The sequence below is a fragment of the Vigna umbellata genome, chromosome 5 (genome assembly GCF_029865625.1).
Source record: "Vigna umbellata cultivar VRB3 chromosome 5, Vumbellata_1.0, whole genome shotgun sequence".
In the NCBI taxonomy this organism is placed as follows: Eukaryota; Viridiplantae; Streptophyta; class Magnoliopsida; order Fabales; family Fabaceae; genus Vigna; species Vigna umbellata.
This window is the reverse complement of record NC_142169.1, coordinates 4285368-4300521: the sequence shown is the minus strand read 5'-3', so window position 1 is coordinate 4300521 and position 15154 is coordinate 4285368. Positions and strand designations below refer to the sequence as shown.

Genomic DNA, 15154 nt, shown 5'->3' with positions numbered 1-15154 from the left:
ATAGAAACTAAAAAAGTGAGCAAGAATATTATACTAAAAATGATTCTTACTAAATATAATGGTCTTAGAGTAATTACAATATATGAGAAAACCTTCGAGGTAATCTCCACATAGGCATCTCTAACAAGTCTGCATCTCTTTTTCTTTCCAGCTGCAATTCCAAGTGATTGAGGATTCTATTAAATGTTACCCCATAAAGAAAAGGCTGACTCCTAAAACTGAGGGTATAGTAAATAACATCAACGACCATATAAATTACTTTTCAAAATACATTTATCACACCTTATCACATCACTTAAGGATGGTGCATTACTAAACTATTCCACCTGATTGTCGATCAAAACTAAACTTTATTTTTATTAAGATAAAAAGTGAGAAATTAGAAGGGAACAAGTTATCTTTCAGACTAAAAAAAACTGATTTTTTCATGGACTAAACGAATTTATCCCTCTATTGGTAAAATTCACTGGACTTGCAAGTAAATCGAATGCTGAATTTTCCAGATGAAAGCACATATTTTCATATTCTGAATATTTAAAAAAGACAAAATGAACACGTGCACTGGTGTGTGCCTATGTCCCCGGAAGATACAGGCAGTTTACACATTGAAACATGAATTAGAACAGAAAAACTACAGACCACCTGAGATATATTATCAAATAAATTGGGAAAGTTGAAACAATGATCCTATATTTACAATAAACCACTGAACTGTGTCTGAAAGTGCACTAGTCCAGGGTGGGGTGATGAACAGGTTAGTTTAGTCAAACCAGGCCAGAACCAACACGATGATGAGCTTCACTTTTCATTAACGAAGAACACGTCCCTTCACCTGTTTCTCAAATTGATGTCCCCTCAACCTCCCTTCCACACGGGACGGCGAGCACAGAAAGGCATCTTCATGCCAGTCTGCCATCAAAAATAGACGATGAAACAACTAATACACTTGCTGAGGGGTTTGCATACATGAAGCCAAAAAAAAAATCTTGTTAATCAACTATCCTCATCCACAGCGCCAACATATGTAAGGTCTGTTCGCCGCACTCTTACTGCCCCTTTAAGCCAGCTGGCAGCACGAATATTTACCCGATCACCACTTCCAATTATATTAGTATTATTTGCCGACGGGCAAGATCCAGCCCCATCTTCTAAAAGCATCCAAGGGTCAATGTCCAAATCATTTTCCTGTTGCTTTGACTTCCCTGATGCTGTAGTCCTTGATGATGGAACAGAGTTCCTCTGAGGGACAGTTGAACTGCTGGAGTTAAACCCAGAATTTGTAGTGTTGGGTTGAAGAGATGCAAGAGCAGAAGTTGGAACCGTCGGCAGCTGGCATGAGAAATGGCACCTTATAGTGGGAGGAAGTACAGGCATTGCAGCTTGGATACGCCACCGGATAGTGTCTGGCAGTTGCATGTTATCAAGGTGATTCTGTATTTAGATAATAGACCATAAGAAAAGTAAGAAGCCTGCATTCTAATCGGCATCACCCAGATGATAATATCCAGAATAAAATGCATTCCTAAAATAATAACAGGATCAGTCACAGAAACTAAGTTTTGCACATTAATAGGCTGAAAGATCATACCTGCAATGCCTCCAAGGGCTCGCGATCAAAACCAGAAAATTCCCTTGCAGATTCGTTAGCTGTCTTTGCAACAGATTTCGACCTAAGCCAACTTGGAAGGGAACTACTCAACAATCCATGCAAGATCAACAACAGACGATCAAACAGGCATTCAACAGAAGAATCCACAAAAGCAGCCTCAGCAGGTGATTCCGCCTCCTTTCTCAATGGAGAATATTGCATGGCATTCACCATTGCATCCTCATGCACAACCCGGCTGCCAAGGAGACGAAGAAGCACAGATGCAAGTGTGTATCTCATACTCCGTACAGAAGACTCCCTGCAAAATCAAACATCTTAGCTAAACTACCTCTGAAAATCCTACAGTTGATACTCTAAGGCATACATTAAAACAAGCATATGCCTTCATATGCCCACCAAAATCCATATTTCATTTCTGAAAAGATCAGATGCAAATTTGACTTACAGCACCCACAAACATCAGTGCAAGTATTATCAATGCAAATTGATAATACGACAGTAACTGTATGGTTGAAAATGTTCATATTGCAATTATCTATCTTGGTTTTTATGAATTTCAACAAAACCAAAAACGGTGGACTTTTACCCCCACATAGTTAACTATATAAACATGTTTCCAGAAAACCTCATACCGCTTAATCCCATGAAAAGAGACAGTGCAGCAACAACCCAGAAGGAAAATGCGTTTCAGGAAAGCACAGAAAACAATTTTAAGATTAGAAGAAATACAGTCTTAATTACCCGTCTGTGCAAATAATAGGAAGAAATCTCATGAGCAACTGCACACGTAAAGATATTGATGCTCGCAATGAAGCAGGAGAAAGTGAAGAAGAATCCGGAGTAGGTGTTGGTCTTCTGGCTAAACCAGGGCTGCCACTTCTTATATTTTTGCGGCTATTTACTTTGTTTGTCTGACCTTCAGTTGCAGGAGTATTTACTGGCTTAGTTGGTCCTCGGGTAACTAAAGCTATCTGTTGCTCAATATAATTTAATTGTTTGATCAAATCACTTGCAAAGGAATTTCGAGATTCGTCAGAACTTTGATCTATGCATGGAAGAATTAACTCAAGAAGAGCCCTCTCAGTCCCATGCTGCTGCTTACTGGTAGATCTTTCAGAGTCAAACACTGGGGAGAACCCTTTTATGGACCTTTTCACATCCATTCCCTCTTCAACAACTTCTCCTTCTTCAAGAGGCATAGAATCAACTTTCTTTTTATCGCCCTTGAGAGTAACTGGACCTTTACATGGGGCGCACCAACCCCAGGGTTCAGAAAACTGTGTCTTAATGGAAAATCTTTTAGACTCTGCAATGTTAATCAGTCGTTGCCTAATAGTCTTCCGACCAAAGAGGACGTCTTGTCCCGCAAGGAACCATTTAGCCTGTAACAACATTGAATCCTCTAGTGACTTCCCAAAAAGATGAACCACCTCCGAGAAAAGGGGTGCGGCATCAGGTCTAACCAGCAACCTTGTCAGAATTATTTCAATAAAATTGTTCTCATTCTCAGAAGCACCACTCTTCTCTAAACTAGGTGAGGACAACTGTATAGCGTCAGCTAGAGATATATCATGCATCTTCATTTTCTCAATGAGGGCCTGTTCATTTAAAAGCAGCCTGAGTTCAACCCATTGCCAGTGAAACTTGGCAGGCTGCAAAGCATCTAACACATCCACAAGCTTATCCTGTAGTGTAGATTCACTATCAGTAAAATCAATTTTAGATTCACCATGTCCAGAATTCCTGCTTCCTTCTTCCTTTGTATAAATAGATTGAGGCATCTTACAATCAATCAAGGCATTTAGAAAATGTCTAGCACGGAGGGGAATAAATGCCACAGATTTCGAATGGATATCAGAGCCATTCAACTCTAGCAAGGTGGCAAACTCTGCATCAGTCATGTTTACAGCCATAAGATCATAAAGACCCTGACAATCTCTTAAGCACACATTTCGGAAGGGCAAATGTTTTATTGCATCACTTATGGCCATTGTTAAAGACTGATAAAGTTGATTCATATCTTCACGAAATGCTACATTGGCATTCATAACAAAAGGCCGCCACATAACAAAAGAAAATATTGAATAGGCAGGTGGAAAGACCAATGATAGAGAAAGCATCCGCTGCATCCTTGAAAGAGCAACAATGGACGGTTCATCCAAGAGATCAACCACTAAGCCTTCACAGATGGTTCTACAGTTCCCAACAAGCAATCTAAACCAATGGATATGAACTTCAACTGAACTATCTACCTTAAAAGCCCCAACTGAACGTACACTCCCATTTGAATTGGATCTTGTGCTTCTTACAAATTGTACAACATCCAGGCCCTCCTTTAATCTGAGAATGGTTACTATTCTTTCCAGGCTCACAACACCAGATATGATTGCACCAACAACAAGTGCAGAAACAGCAGCACTAATTTTTGTTGTTCTTGCAACCACAATTTTGCTACTGTTGTTTGAAACATCACTCGGAATAGTACTGGTATCATGGGTTTCAGGTGACATTTGAAACTGAGCTCGAGAAGCTTTACTTGGAGAAAAAACTCCAGCAAGAGCAGTAGAAGCTTCCATTGCAAGAGCAATCTCAAATACACGGCTTTGGCGTTCTCCCAAGGCCTCCTTAAGCAAGCACAAACAGGTTATATGCATTCGCAAAATGCATTTAGCATAATTCAAAGAACTTGTAGCCAATGACATATTTGACTGGTTACTTCCAGCTGAAAAATCTGGCAATTTTGCCAAAGTTGGACCAACACTGCCAACAATGGCAGAAACAGCAGAAGTAACTAAAGATGAATCCCCCTCTTGAGCAGCACCACCAGTCTGCCGTATGCAATCTATCAGGCCCACAACTATTTGTTGAGCAATTTGATACCCATTATCCCATTTTTCAAAAGTGGGACCTTTCGGCGTACCAGCAGCAAATAGCTTCCTGTCTTTTCCAAAAAGATAGTGAAATGCTTCTTCCACGTTACGCTGTACAACATCTCTCATTCCTGAACCTACTCTGGACGGCAACCGGCCACCACTTATCTTTTGACGGAAAAAGTCATCAGGGTCCTCAACTCCAGCAGGAACACCAAGTGGAAGCCCCAACTCTCCATCAACTGACCGTCCAGACTCAATTTCAAAAGCAAGTCTCTTATCACATGTACTCTTGAAATTTTTCTCCCACTCACTGACACTAACCACATTGCCATACTTTTTTAACAAATAGCGAGCAAAAGCTAGGGCACCTGAACCTGAAACCCTTCCATTAGATGCCATAATAGCTGCAGCACGCTGCATTACGGATGACAGAGTTTCAGGAATAAGATCAGCTGCAGCAAGAATGTTCTCATACCTATATCAAATACAACAGGACAGACAGACCAAACAAAATTAAATTGTATGTCAAATCCAATATAAAAAAACTAAACAAAACAATTCAAGTTAGCATAAAGATGAAAAGCAGACTTGCTCAGATTAAAAAATATTGAGGAGATAGTTGGGAGATCATATGAAGTCCGAGAAAAATTACTTAATTAAACCTATAAGACAAGAGAACAAGAAGCACCGACTTGCAAAAGTTTAACATGCATTTGTTACAAAAATCGACTAAACACATCTCACGGCACATTAAGAATCACAGTTACTTAAAACACAGTGAACACCAAAAGGATTAGAATTGATAAAAGGAACAAAATAACAAATTATGGCAGAATAGACCCACAAAAATACAAAATTAAGTTGAATACAACCTTCTTAACGATGATAGCAGAAAAGCCTCACTAACATCACAAGCTTGGTTCTCCACATTCCTTGGCAGCATTAACACATTCCTCCCACTATGAATAGTAGAATTAGGGCTACTATAAACCTTTGGCAGCAACCATAAGAGGAATTTGACAGCTGAGACTAAATCATCTGACACATCCATCAGATAAAGTAAAGCAGAAAGATCATCCTCACCAAGTTTCCACCGTATTGAACTTTTATCATCCACAGTGGCAAAAGGCCTCCCAAACTGGCTAACTTTACCAACAACTTTTTCAGACTCTTCAATAAGCTGCCTAATTACAGTCATCAACCAAAGTGTTATTTCCTTTCTTTCAACGAAGCGCAGCCGTTTCAGAGCCTTTCCAATTGAGACAATATCTTCACATTCACTTAACTGAATTCCATCAACAGATCTTGCTGTATCTCCATTCATAGCAGTTCTATGGTGAGGGCAGCTAACCTTATTGTCACACATATGACTTGTTGATGCCCCTTGGCTACCCTCAATTCTAGAAGCTGCCAGTTGAGCAAGACTCTGGGTTTTACGGACAGTCTTCTGCCGAGTCTTAGTAACCTGCTTGATAGGCTTAAGTGGTTGATCAACTTTGAGAGGCTCTGACGATTTTAGACCCTTCTTTGCCCACCATGTATCTTCATCATCAGACAGTACAGGAGAAGGAGCTTGAACAAACAAACTTCTTTCCTCACTCAATTTTTGTCTCTTTGCTTTTCTACATTCTTCACACCCAGGTGTGGTCTCCACTAGGTCAATCTTGCTTTGAGACCCAATAGGTTTCCTGACACTGCCTTGAGATTCATCCAATCCAGTAGAACCCAAATTAAACATACTTTTTGGTAGCTGTAACAGGGCTGAGATGAATGTCTTCAGGTCTTCAACACCACTGCCATCCTTGCCACTTTTAGAGGATGTTTTATTAGAAGGAGCACTTTTCAATTGATCAATTGACACTGTAGAAGCTTTGTCTTTTGTTGAAGATATACACTGTTTTTGCTTGAGAGATGATATACTCACATTACTGCCATTACCATGGTTCTCCCACAAGGAACGACGTAGTATGAGGCTGCGTTCATTCAAGTAAATTTGCAATGCTTCAGTAAGCTGTGGCCCTTCACTAATCCCTGATTCTACCAAAGCATCACGGACGAACTTCTTAGGAAGTTGCTTCAAGATTCGACAGTGTCTCTTCTGTCTCTCTAAGTCAACCACACTCATATCCATGATCCCACTCACTATCAGCTGGCGTACATATGCCAGTGGATAAAAGATGCCTGCCTGTATGAGTTCCACAACAAGTAGATGTACACGTTTGAGACCTTCCCCTTTATGCACCATATGTTGATCAATCCAACAAACAATAATATCATGGAGAGGACCTGGGCTTTCAAATATAGCTGAAGAGCAGATATTCTGATCCATACTTCTTGAACTAGATTTTGTTCTGGATGCATTCTTCACAAAATTCCGATTACTCTGGTGACCTGAACATTTTCCTAAATAACTGACCCCATGACCACGAGTATTTCCACTCTTTTGTCTTGTAGAAATCTGCATATCCCTTAGCTTCATCTTTAGAAGTCTAATGGCAATATGCACTTCGGAAAGATCTTTCCTGCCAGTGAACTTTACATCACAGGGAGCAGTTCGAAAATCCCTAAAATCACATGTAGCCCACTCACATAGGAAAAACACTGAATAAATAAATGATGTATTTACAGTCCGAAACCACTTCAGAGATAACCTTAAACAATGGCTAACTTTCGCAACCCAACCTTCAGATACAGTTTCATCACAAAGATCTTCAAAAAGAAATTTGTATACTCCATGTAGATCTCCAAGTACAAGGGATTTATCCAAGGCTTGTGCAGCTTTAGCCAGATATTGACCTGGATAACCTGGCTTTACAGCCTTTGTGAGATCTTGTACTCGTTCTTGAATGCATGAAATAACGTGATCAAATGCCAATGATTGGTATTGTGCATCAAATCCTTTACTTTTAAATAAACACACATCTTCAGAACTATTTTTTATCTTTCCTGCAGCTTCAGTTGCTTTATGTATAAAACTTCCCTCATTTATTGCATATGAAACTACAGAGGATGGCAGAGGAAAACAATCCAAAGCGACAAAAGTTTCTGGAGCTGCAAGTATTAAAAACCGAAGCATCTCAATCAGAGCAGAAGTCGTGTATGCTCTTCGGGAATTGTCTACTAGATCTGATCCACCAGGAGCAGGATCACGAATAACACGAAGAGCTACACCAGCAAGAGTGCGAACATACGTTTGAGATAGCACCACAATTTCTAAAAAACCATACACAATAGGCAATAGCAGCTGCCAAATCTCAAGCAATTGTTTTTCCTGAAAGGGGCAAAAGTATGAAACATCAATACCACAAATCTAAACATTGAAATCAGCAAGGCATATAAAAAGCTCAGGTTAATTTCCATTAATACACCAGACTTGTTACATGCAATCACCTGTAATTGCCGCAAAACCCAGTCAATGATAAGAGATGGAATAAGAAGCCCTTCAGTGTGATGCCATTGCAAAAGCCGAACAATATACCACCATTTAAAATGTAAAGATGGTTCTTCACCATCAGAAATAGATAACTGATCATTTCTGTGCTGAAGTGATGCAGTATAAGGTAATTGGGGTGATCGATCTCGATTATGAGTAAAATGAGAACCATTTTTTGAAAAAAATTCATCAAGAAGAGTTTGCAAGTATTCAATGACATCTTTGGTCCAAAGCTCAGAACAAGTTTGCTGAGTTTTGTCACCAATTCCAGAAGGAATACTAGCAGAACCTGGCCGAACCTGCAAAATTCAACCATAATCCATCTTAAATATTTAGAAAAAATGGAGGGGAACTTCAGAGTAAAATAAATAGGTAAATCACATTAGATTGATGCATCCATACCACATTAAGGTAAGTAACCTTTATAAACCAGGTAGCCCTCAGCAATGGAACATTATTCCTAATAAGAACCTCTAAAAGTGATTTCCTTCTAACATGAGGGACAAGATCCACTAAAGACCGTAATCTCTTGTGCTGCTGAGATAACCCCTATAAAAGAATAATTAAGTTAAAAAAAATAGTAGCAAAAAAATCTCAAGAAAGAAACTAGTTTTAACAAAGTATTAAAGACCTAAGCAATATCTTAAAGGAACGTATTTAACAGTCAGCCACCTAAATTCATGAATAGCTATAGCATGTACAGAAGTAGCTAGTGTATAAACATATTTTGTATCCATATTTTCATACTCTCTCCTGCTACTTATAACCATGATCAACCCAAACATACAAATGAGTGAAACCTCAAGCTTCCTAAAAAAGATTCAGCAAAGAAAAAACTTAAAAACTGTCAAAATACCAAGATTATTAGTCTTCATGAACCTGGGCTTATATTAGCAGTACTACTACTTGAGTTATTAATATATATATATATATATATATATATATATATATATATATATATATGTGAGCATTAGACTAGGGTATGTGTAACATCTAATATCAATGTCCATTGTAATAGCTGTCTTTCTCTCTTTTAGATCCCTTTTTTAACCTCAACCATGCTATTTTAACATGCAATAACATAACTATGTGGTTTGGATGAAAGTGATAAAAATTACAAAAGTAAGCTGAATATTGATAAATGAGTTGCACAATATCTAATGCTCTAAATAACTTATACCACTAATTAGGCCTAGCACCAATACTAGTACGAGGCTATAAGCCCAACCAAGTTACTAACAACAAACCAATAACCCTAACATTCTAACAGAAACAGATCACACCAGTAATAGTTATACAAGTTGTAAAGAGTAAAACTACAAGTGCAAGATTTTCATTAATACCTCAATCCATTTCTTCTTGAAGTCTTCAGGACATGGCCTTTGTTCAGGGAAAACACCAGGCTTAGCAAGTTGTGACCCTGAAAGAGCCACCCCATATACTTGACCAGCCTGTCAAAATAAGCACTACCATGTAGATCAAATACCTTCATAATAAGTAGGGCCCACTATACCAAAGAAAATCCAAAACATAAATATATAATACTTTAGAGGCATACACAATGTTCAGCAAGCATAATGAAATAACAAAATAAACATAATTCGTTATCACCTTCCGCTTCTGAACACGAGATTCATTGATTGCCCTCAGACGTTTTCTGATGGCCTGGAGAGAAGACAAAAGATCAATGAATTAACCTACAACACTTCCAGTGAATAGGAAAAAAACATGGAGAATGTCCAATATATTCAAGGCATAGGCTATGTTTCGTTCAAACGAACTAATAAGTTAGCTTAAAGCATATAAGCCGGTTTAAGACTTATAAGTTACTTTATTGAATTAAAAGTACAATTAAATCCAGTTATTGAAGTAGCTGATGAATGAAAAATGACAAAACAGAACATATTTAATTAATTTTTATATAAAATGATATTATCATTTTGTAGACAAAAAAAACTCATTTTTAAGTAATTATAGTTTAGATTCTTCTGTTAATTTCACATTCTTACTAATAATAGCTTTTTAAATATCAAATATTTCATTAAATTAAAATAAAGAAAGACATTTAAATAGTAAGGATATAAATGGAAGAAAAAAAAATCATCTAAAAGCTCACAAAGACTAGGGAGTCACCTCTTTGCAGTTAAGTACAACTGCCTTGTTAAAATTTGGAACCTGGGTCAGAGAAATTTCTCTCGATTCCTGAAGACATAAAAGTAATACCATGTTATAATAACAACAATCAGTTTTAGAAAGCACAAGTTGGTTTTCAGCAATTCATCAAGGGAAGCCAATCCTCCAGAATATAGAACCCCCTAAACCATAGTTTCAAACATCATGAAACAGTAGGGGATACATATATGAAATTTGAAAGAAGAAATCAAACTGTATTCAAATTGACTGAAACCAGCACAAATAGAAACACAATGATAACACAAATTCAAATACAGCTAGATATAGGTGCATCGGGCTGCCGAGAATGAAGGAGCATCAAACAAGATCTATATTTATCGTAAGTGTTACATTGTAATCATTTTAAATAGTTAAATAGCCACTTTACATTATCCATTTGATATAAAGAAGTGTACCTCAAGGCCTTCAACTGTGTCCCTGTATCCAGATTGCAAATATTCTCTGGTCAGAGTCTCTTCAGGGCAATTTGGTGTTTGGGGGTGAAAGTCCGGGGGGCCAAGCCTGAGATAAATAGAGACATTTACAATTTGCACAACTAAACAATAAGAAAATATAAGGAAAAAGGTAAACATTAATCCCCCCAGGACTAAAACATTGCAATCTTAATACCATTGATTGAATAACAACTAACCAAAAAAGACACTTATGATCAAGGTAATTGAGATAGTATATCAATAATATTTATGGATATTAACAGTGTACATGCAAATTTCCTCCACAAAAAGCTTATCATGTTTCTTATACATGAAGTAACAAAAGTGATCTACAATTTGAAAACAAGTTCTGTTACAAGCAAGAACTACCTAGAGTTCAGAGGTTCTTTATCACACTTCAACTTGTATGGGGTTAATAGTGGTTGTCGCCTGCAAAACCAAAAACATTGTGTTCAAAATTATTAACAGCATAAAATAACTGATTTATCATAAGAAAATAAAAATATACCATTTTATTTTGAAGTATCAAGGGAATATATGATACAATTGCAAACGGCTCTATCATTTCATCTGTATATTTAAAGCTGTTGTAAATAATAGACAATAATAAAGACTTAATAATCTTTTGAATAGAACTAATGATTCTTTTTTACACTCTAACTTGAGATTGGGGATAGATAGATTCTAACACAGATTAACATATATAACTATTGTTTGTTAAAAGTATATTTCATTTTAATTATGACCATAATCCACTAATATAATCATTTATCAATGGGAAATTTCTAAATATTAATTATGCACATAATAAAGTATTTAAAGAAAATAATTCATGGAATAGCTGAAATTTAAAAGAATTTTTCATATCCTCATCTCCAAGTTACATGATACCTGTGCCATATTAGGTCCCAAGACCTCCAAAGGAAATGGGTTACAAAAACTTTAAAGAATAAAACTACATCTTCAATAGTTTAAAAATTAATTTCACAAATAGCGTCTCCACATAACACGTGTAACATATCTTGGTAGCTATGATGCCATGGTTTAGCAACATCGGCAGCAAAATAATGTGATAAAGGACTTTTGATTAAGATCATACCAACTTCTGCATATTTACTGTTATCATTCCCTAATTTTACATGAAATTATATGGTTATTACTCCTGATTAAAAGGTTCAACAACTATTTTGTGTATTTCAATCTTAAAACTATAAAAAAAATAATAAAAAAATTAAAAAAAAAAAAAAACATTACATATTTCAGTTGTGTGCTTTAGCTGGTAGTAAGAGGCCATTTTGAGTTTTTTTTATCCAGATAAAACAGTAAGCAGCCATCTAGCTTATGTGATGATAGTAACTTTACGTTCCCAACCTCGATGCTTTTTGGAAGCCAGGCTCAAAGATTTAGAGATGTCCCTATAATATAAAATAATCGCTTGAAGGAATATTTACCAAATTTTCAGTATAAACAACAAAGAAAACTAAATTTCATGGGTGGAAAAAATCCCTAGAACATTTACATCACTTATTAGTCAGTACAACCTAAATATTTGGACAGTTTCTAGGAATTACACTATAACAACCTCTACTGAATAGGTATGCTGTTTCCAAATATATTAGGATAGGAAATAAAAAAAGGCTCCAAACATAAACCACACAATCAAGAAACAGAGATGGTTTTCAACCTTGCATATGCCAATTTTCTTATAACAAATACTGTCTATGGGCCTCTTCAGTGGCTCATTCATACTGTGGATATGAAACCTAATAATTCTCATTGGACCACCCAACCAAAGCATCAGAAGTAGTTATAGTAATAGAAAAGAACATAAAAAGACAAAAAATGTTTAGTTCCTTATAACAGATGAAACTCCTTGCATTTCCCAAGCATTTAAATGCATATGAACAGAAATGAAGACCAAAAACTATAACATTTTGATTCCTCAAGAGTCAAAAAGATAAATGAACACTGAGTAGTTTTCCAAGTTTCAAAATGACAAAAAGTAAAATCGATGACTGTTGCAATAAATAAATCTTTTAGCTAGCTAACAGGGACTGAAGCAACAGAAGGTGTATTACAACCAAAATTAATGGAATATGTAGCAATATTTTGATCACAAGTGCTACAGTAACACCATCTTAGAAAAAAAAAATAAGTAATAATATTTTGAGCAAAGAAATAAAGGCCGAAAGCACGTTTACCTTGAACTCAAAGGAAAGTTAGCTGGCAATGAAGATGAATCAGTCCTTCCAATGTCCCTAGTGGATTGCCCACCAACTGCAGTGTTATTAACTGCACTAGTGCAGCTGCCAGCATGATACCTTTGCATCTCCCCCAATTATAACCAGCATACTGCCCTCAGCATCAAACCACTACAAGTAGCTCTAATAGCTAAACTGCACCAGTCAATAAGAGAAAATGACCTCAAGCATCAAATCAAAGCTATGTGTTGCAGAACTGTCTTCAACCCAGGCCGTGGCGGAGCCGCCCCTAGCCGCGACGGGGCCTCCGTAGCAGCGAGGTTCAGCGTAAATGTGTCCCCCGTGCCCTCATTTGGTCCTTCTCTCTCTCTGACACATCTCTTCTGACCATCTCCGGTGGTGTGTTTGTGAGGACGCGGCAGCTGGATGGCTGATGTGAGAAAGTGGCTAGGGTTTTTGCGTTTCTAAAGTCAGAGAGGGTGTTTTTGATTCACAATTCAGCGAAACTAGGGTTTTTTACTGCAATTCCTCGAATCAGAACAAAAGGGGTTTCCTAAAATTAGAGGCAATAACAACAATAATAATAATGGGGGAAATTGCGAGATAGTTGAGATTAATGGTAAGAGGAAGATAGAAGCATACCTGAAAAGAAAAATTGCAAACTTTGACGGAAAGAGTGAGAAAGTAAGAGAGAGAAACGAAGAACAAGAAGACGGGTCTGAAGTGTGGTCGAGGGTTTGAATTTTTGTTTTTTATTTTTTATTAATTTTTTTGGTAGTGACAATGATGATTGTGTTGTGTTGGTGGTGTTTTCTTTGAATCGCAATGAAGAATAGTGGAGGTGAAGTAGCTGGTTATTATGATTTCGTAATGAAATAACGCCTCTTTTACATTTTATTTATGTAAGAACTCAAAATTGTTAAATACTTTATTTGTTAAATACTTTATTTCTCACACTTTTGTACTTTATTTGGTTTAAAAATTAGTAGAATTTAATTACAAAGTGTGGGAAAAATTATTAAATATTTAAATTGTCTGAATAAGTAATAAACAGTCCAAAAAATTTAATTCATTTATTTCATTAAAGTTTGAATTTTGACCTTTTTTTCATTGGAAAGTAAGAAGTTTACCATGTGTAAGGTGTAATAAATAAGTATTTTGTGTTAACATTTGTTTATAAATTTAATTTCAATATATTTGTAGGAAATTATAACAGCTAAATATTATTCAATATCACACTATAATATGCTTATAAAAAAAATTTAAAACACAATATAGGAAATATCAATAAGAAAATATCAACATATTAACACACTATAATTCTTAGACCTGGTATTTTATTCAACATATCAATAAGAAAATAACTTAATTAATTAAATTTAAAATATGTCCAAATTAAATTTTAAAATAAAAAAGATTTGACATATATAAAAATAGATAATAAACTCTTTTTTTCTAAAATATGAGGATTGAAATTGTTAAAAAAATAAGAAAACCAAAATAGTGAGTCAAAACTATAGTTTTATCTAAATTTTAATTATATAAAATAAAATGTTACCACATGCATTACAAAGTTGAATTAGTAGTTATATAAACAACATATTAGGTAAGAGAAATATTAGGTAAGAGAAGAGTTCATTGTGACAAATGAAATGATAAAAATGTAAGCTTTAGCTAAGGTTATAATCTAATTAAGAAAATAATGAAAAGGAAACAGGTTGAAAATTTGATTATGCTATGATCATGTGGTTTGAATATGCATGTATCTGAATTATTATGTTTTCATTAAAAATAGTGTTTTCTTTGTGCTTAAAAAAATAAGGTATATAAGAATTATGAGATTATTCTATTAATGGAATAGTACTATGAAGTTGTTTTAACTTTTTTATATCGCACATATTAAGGAAGGATAACTCTCAATATCTTAAAGATCTTAAACTTATCTCTTTGGTGGGTGTATATGTACTTTTGTGTTTTAGAAAATTTTCCAGTTGATAAATTGCATCCTTAACAAGTTGAAACTCTGACTATTCATTATGTTCATAGAGTCTCAACATTATGGTTCTCAATTTGGGTTTTCGCACTAAGGAGATGAAGAATATGTTGTTCTCAAATTCTCCTAAACAAATTTCAATATGTTTAAAGCTATGGATATTCATTCTAAAGTTCTCATTCCATACACCTATTTATCAAACAAGTGAAAATATGACCTTAAAGTAAAGTAATTGCACCTCATTGACACAAGGAAAGTATAATCAATAAGTAAAGTTGTTTTTTAACTTGAAATAAAGGTTTTATTACATTTGCTTGCAATCAACAAGAAAACAATAGAGAAATGTCACTTCCTCTATAGGAGATAGCTGAATAGGTATAATTAATTATAAATTTCTAAATAGATAATTTGAAAATAT

The 15154-nt window shown here is 35.6% G+C and overlaps 1 protein-coding gene across 3 annotated transcripts; it reads right to left on the bottom strand.

Moving 5' to 3' along the window:
- Window positions 1-495: 495 nt before the first annotated feature.
- LOC124829468 (mediator of RNA polymerase II transcription subunit 12-like) lies at window positions 496-13612 on the bottom strand. Of its 3 annotated transcripts, none has more exons than XM_047302982.2 (13): window positions 13386-13612; window positions 12744-13296; window positions 10912-10971; window positions 10504-10609; window positions 10049-10117; window positions 9527-9580; window positions 9259-9366; window positions 8318-8464; window positions 7873-8214; window positions 5355-7753; window positions 2351-4957; window positions 1589-1907; window positions 496-1431 (listed from the first exon to the last, which is right to left on the bottom strand). In XM_047302982.2, exons 2-13 carry the CDS (start codon window positions 12869-12871, stop codon window positions 994-996), a joined length of 6777 nt encoding a protein of 2258 aa, XP_047158938.2. In that variant the 5' UTR covers window positions 12872-13296; window positions 13386-13612; the 3' UTR covers window positions 496-993. The 3 variants fall into 3 exon arrangements, with proteins under 3 accessions (XP_047158938.2, XP_047158939.2, XP_047158941.2); XM_047302983.2 differs by having other exon boundaries at window positions 12744-13262; XM_047302985.2 differs by lacking the exon at window positions 13386-13612 and adding an exon at window positions 11797-11957 and having other exon boundaries at window positions 12744-12881.
- Window positions 13613-15154: the final 1542 nt, after the last annotated feature.

What these genes read in the sequence shown, in the direction of transcription:
- LOC124829468 (XM_047302982.2), bottom strand. Translation starts at nt 12,871, where the DNA reads ATGCAAAGGTATCATGCTGGCAGCTGCACTAGTGCAGTTAATAACACT. An exon ending in TTGTACTTAACTGCAAAGAG is followed by an intron (nt 9,581 to 10,048) that starts GTGACTCCCTAG and finishes TCTTCTCTCCAG; the next exon opens with GCCATCAGAAAACGTCTGAG. An exon ending in CTGCTATCATCGTTAAGAAG is followed by an intron (nt 4,958 to 5,354) that starts GTTGTATTCAAC and finishes TATTTGATATAG; the next exon opens with GTATGAGAACATTCTTGCTG.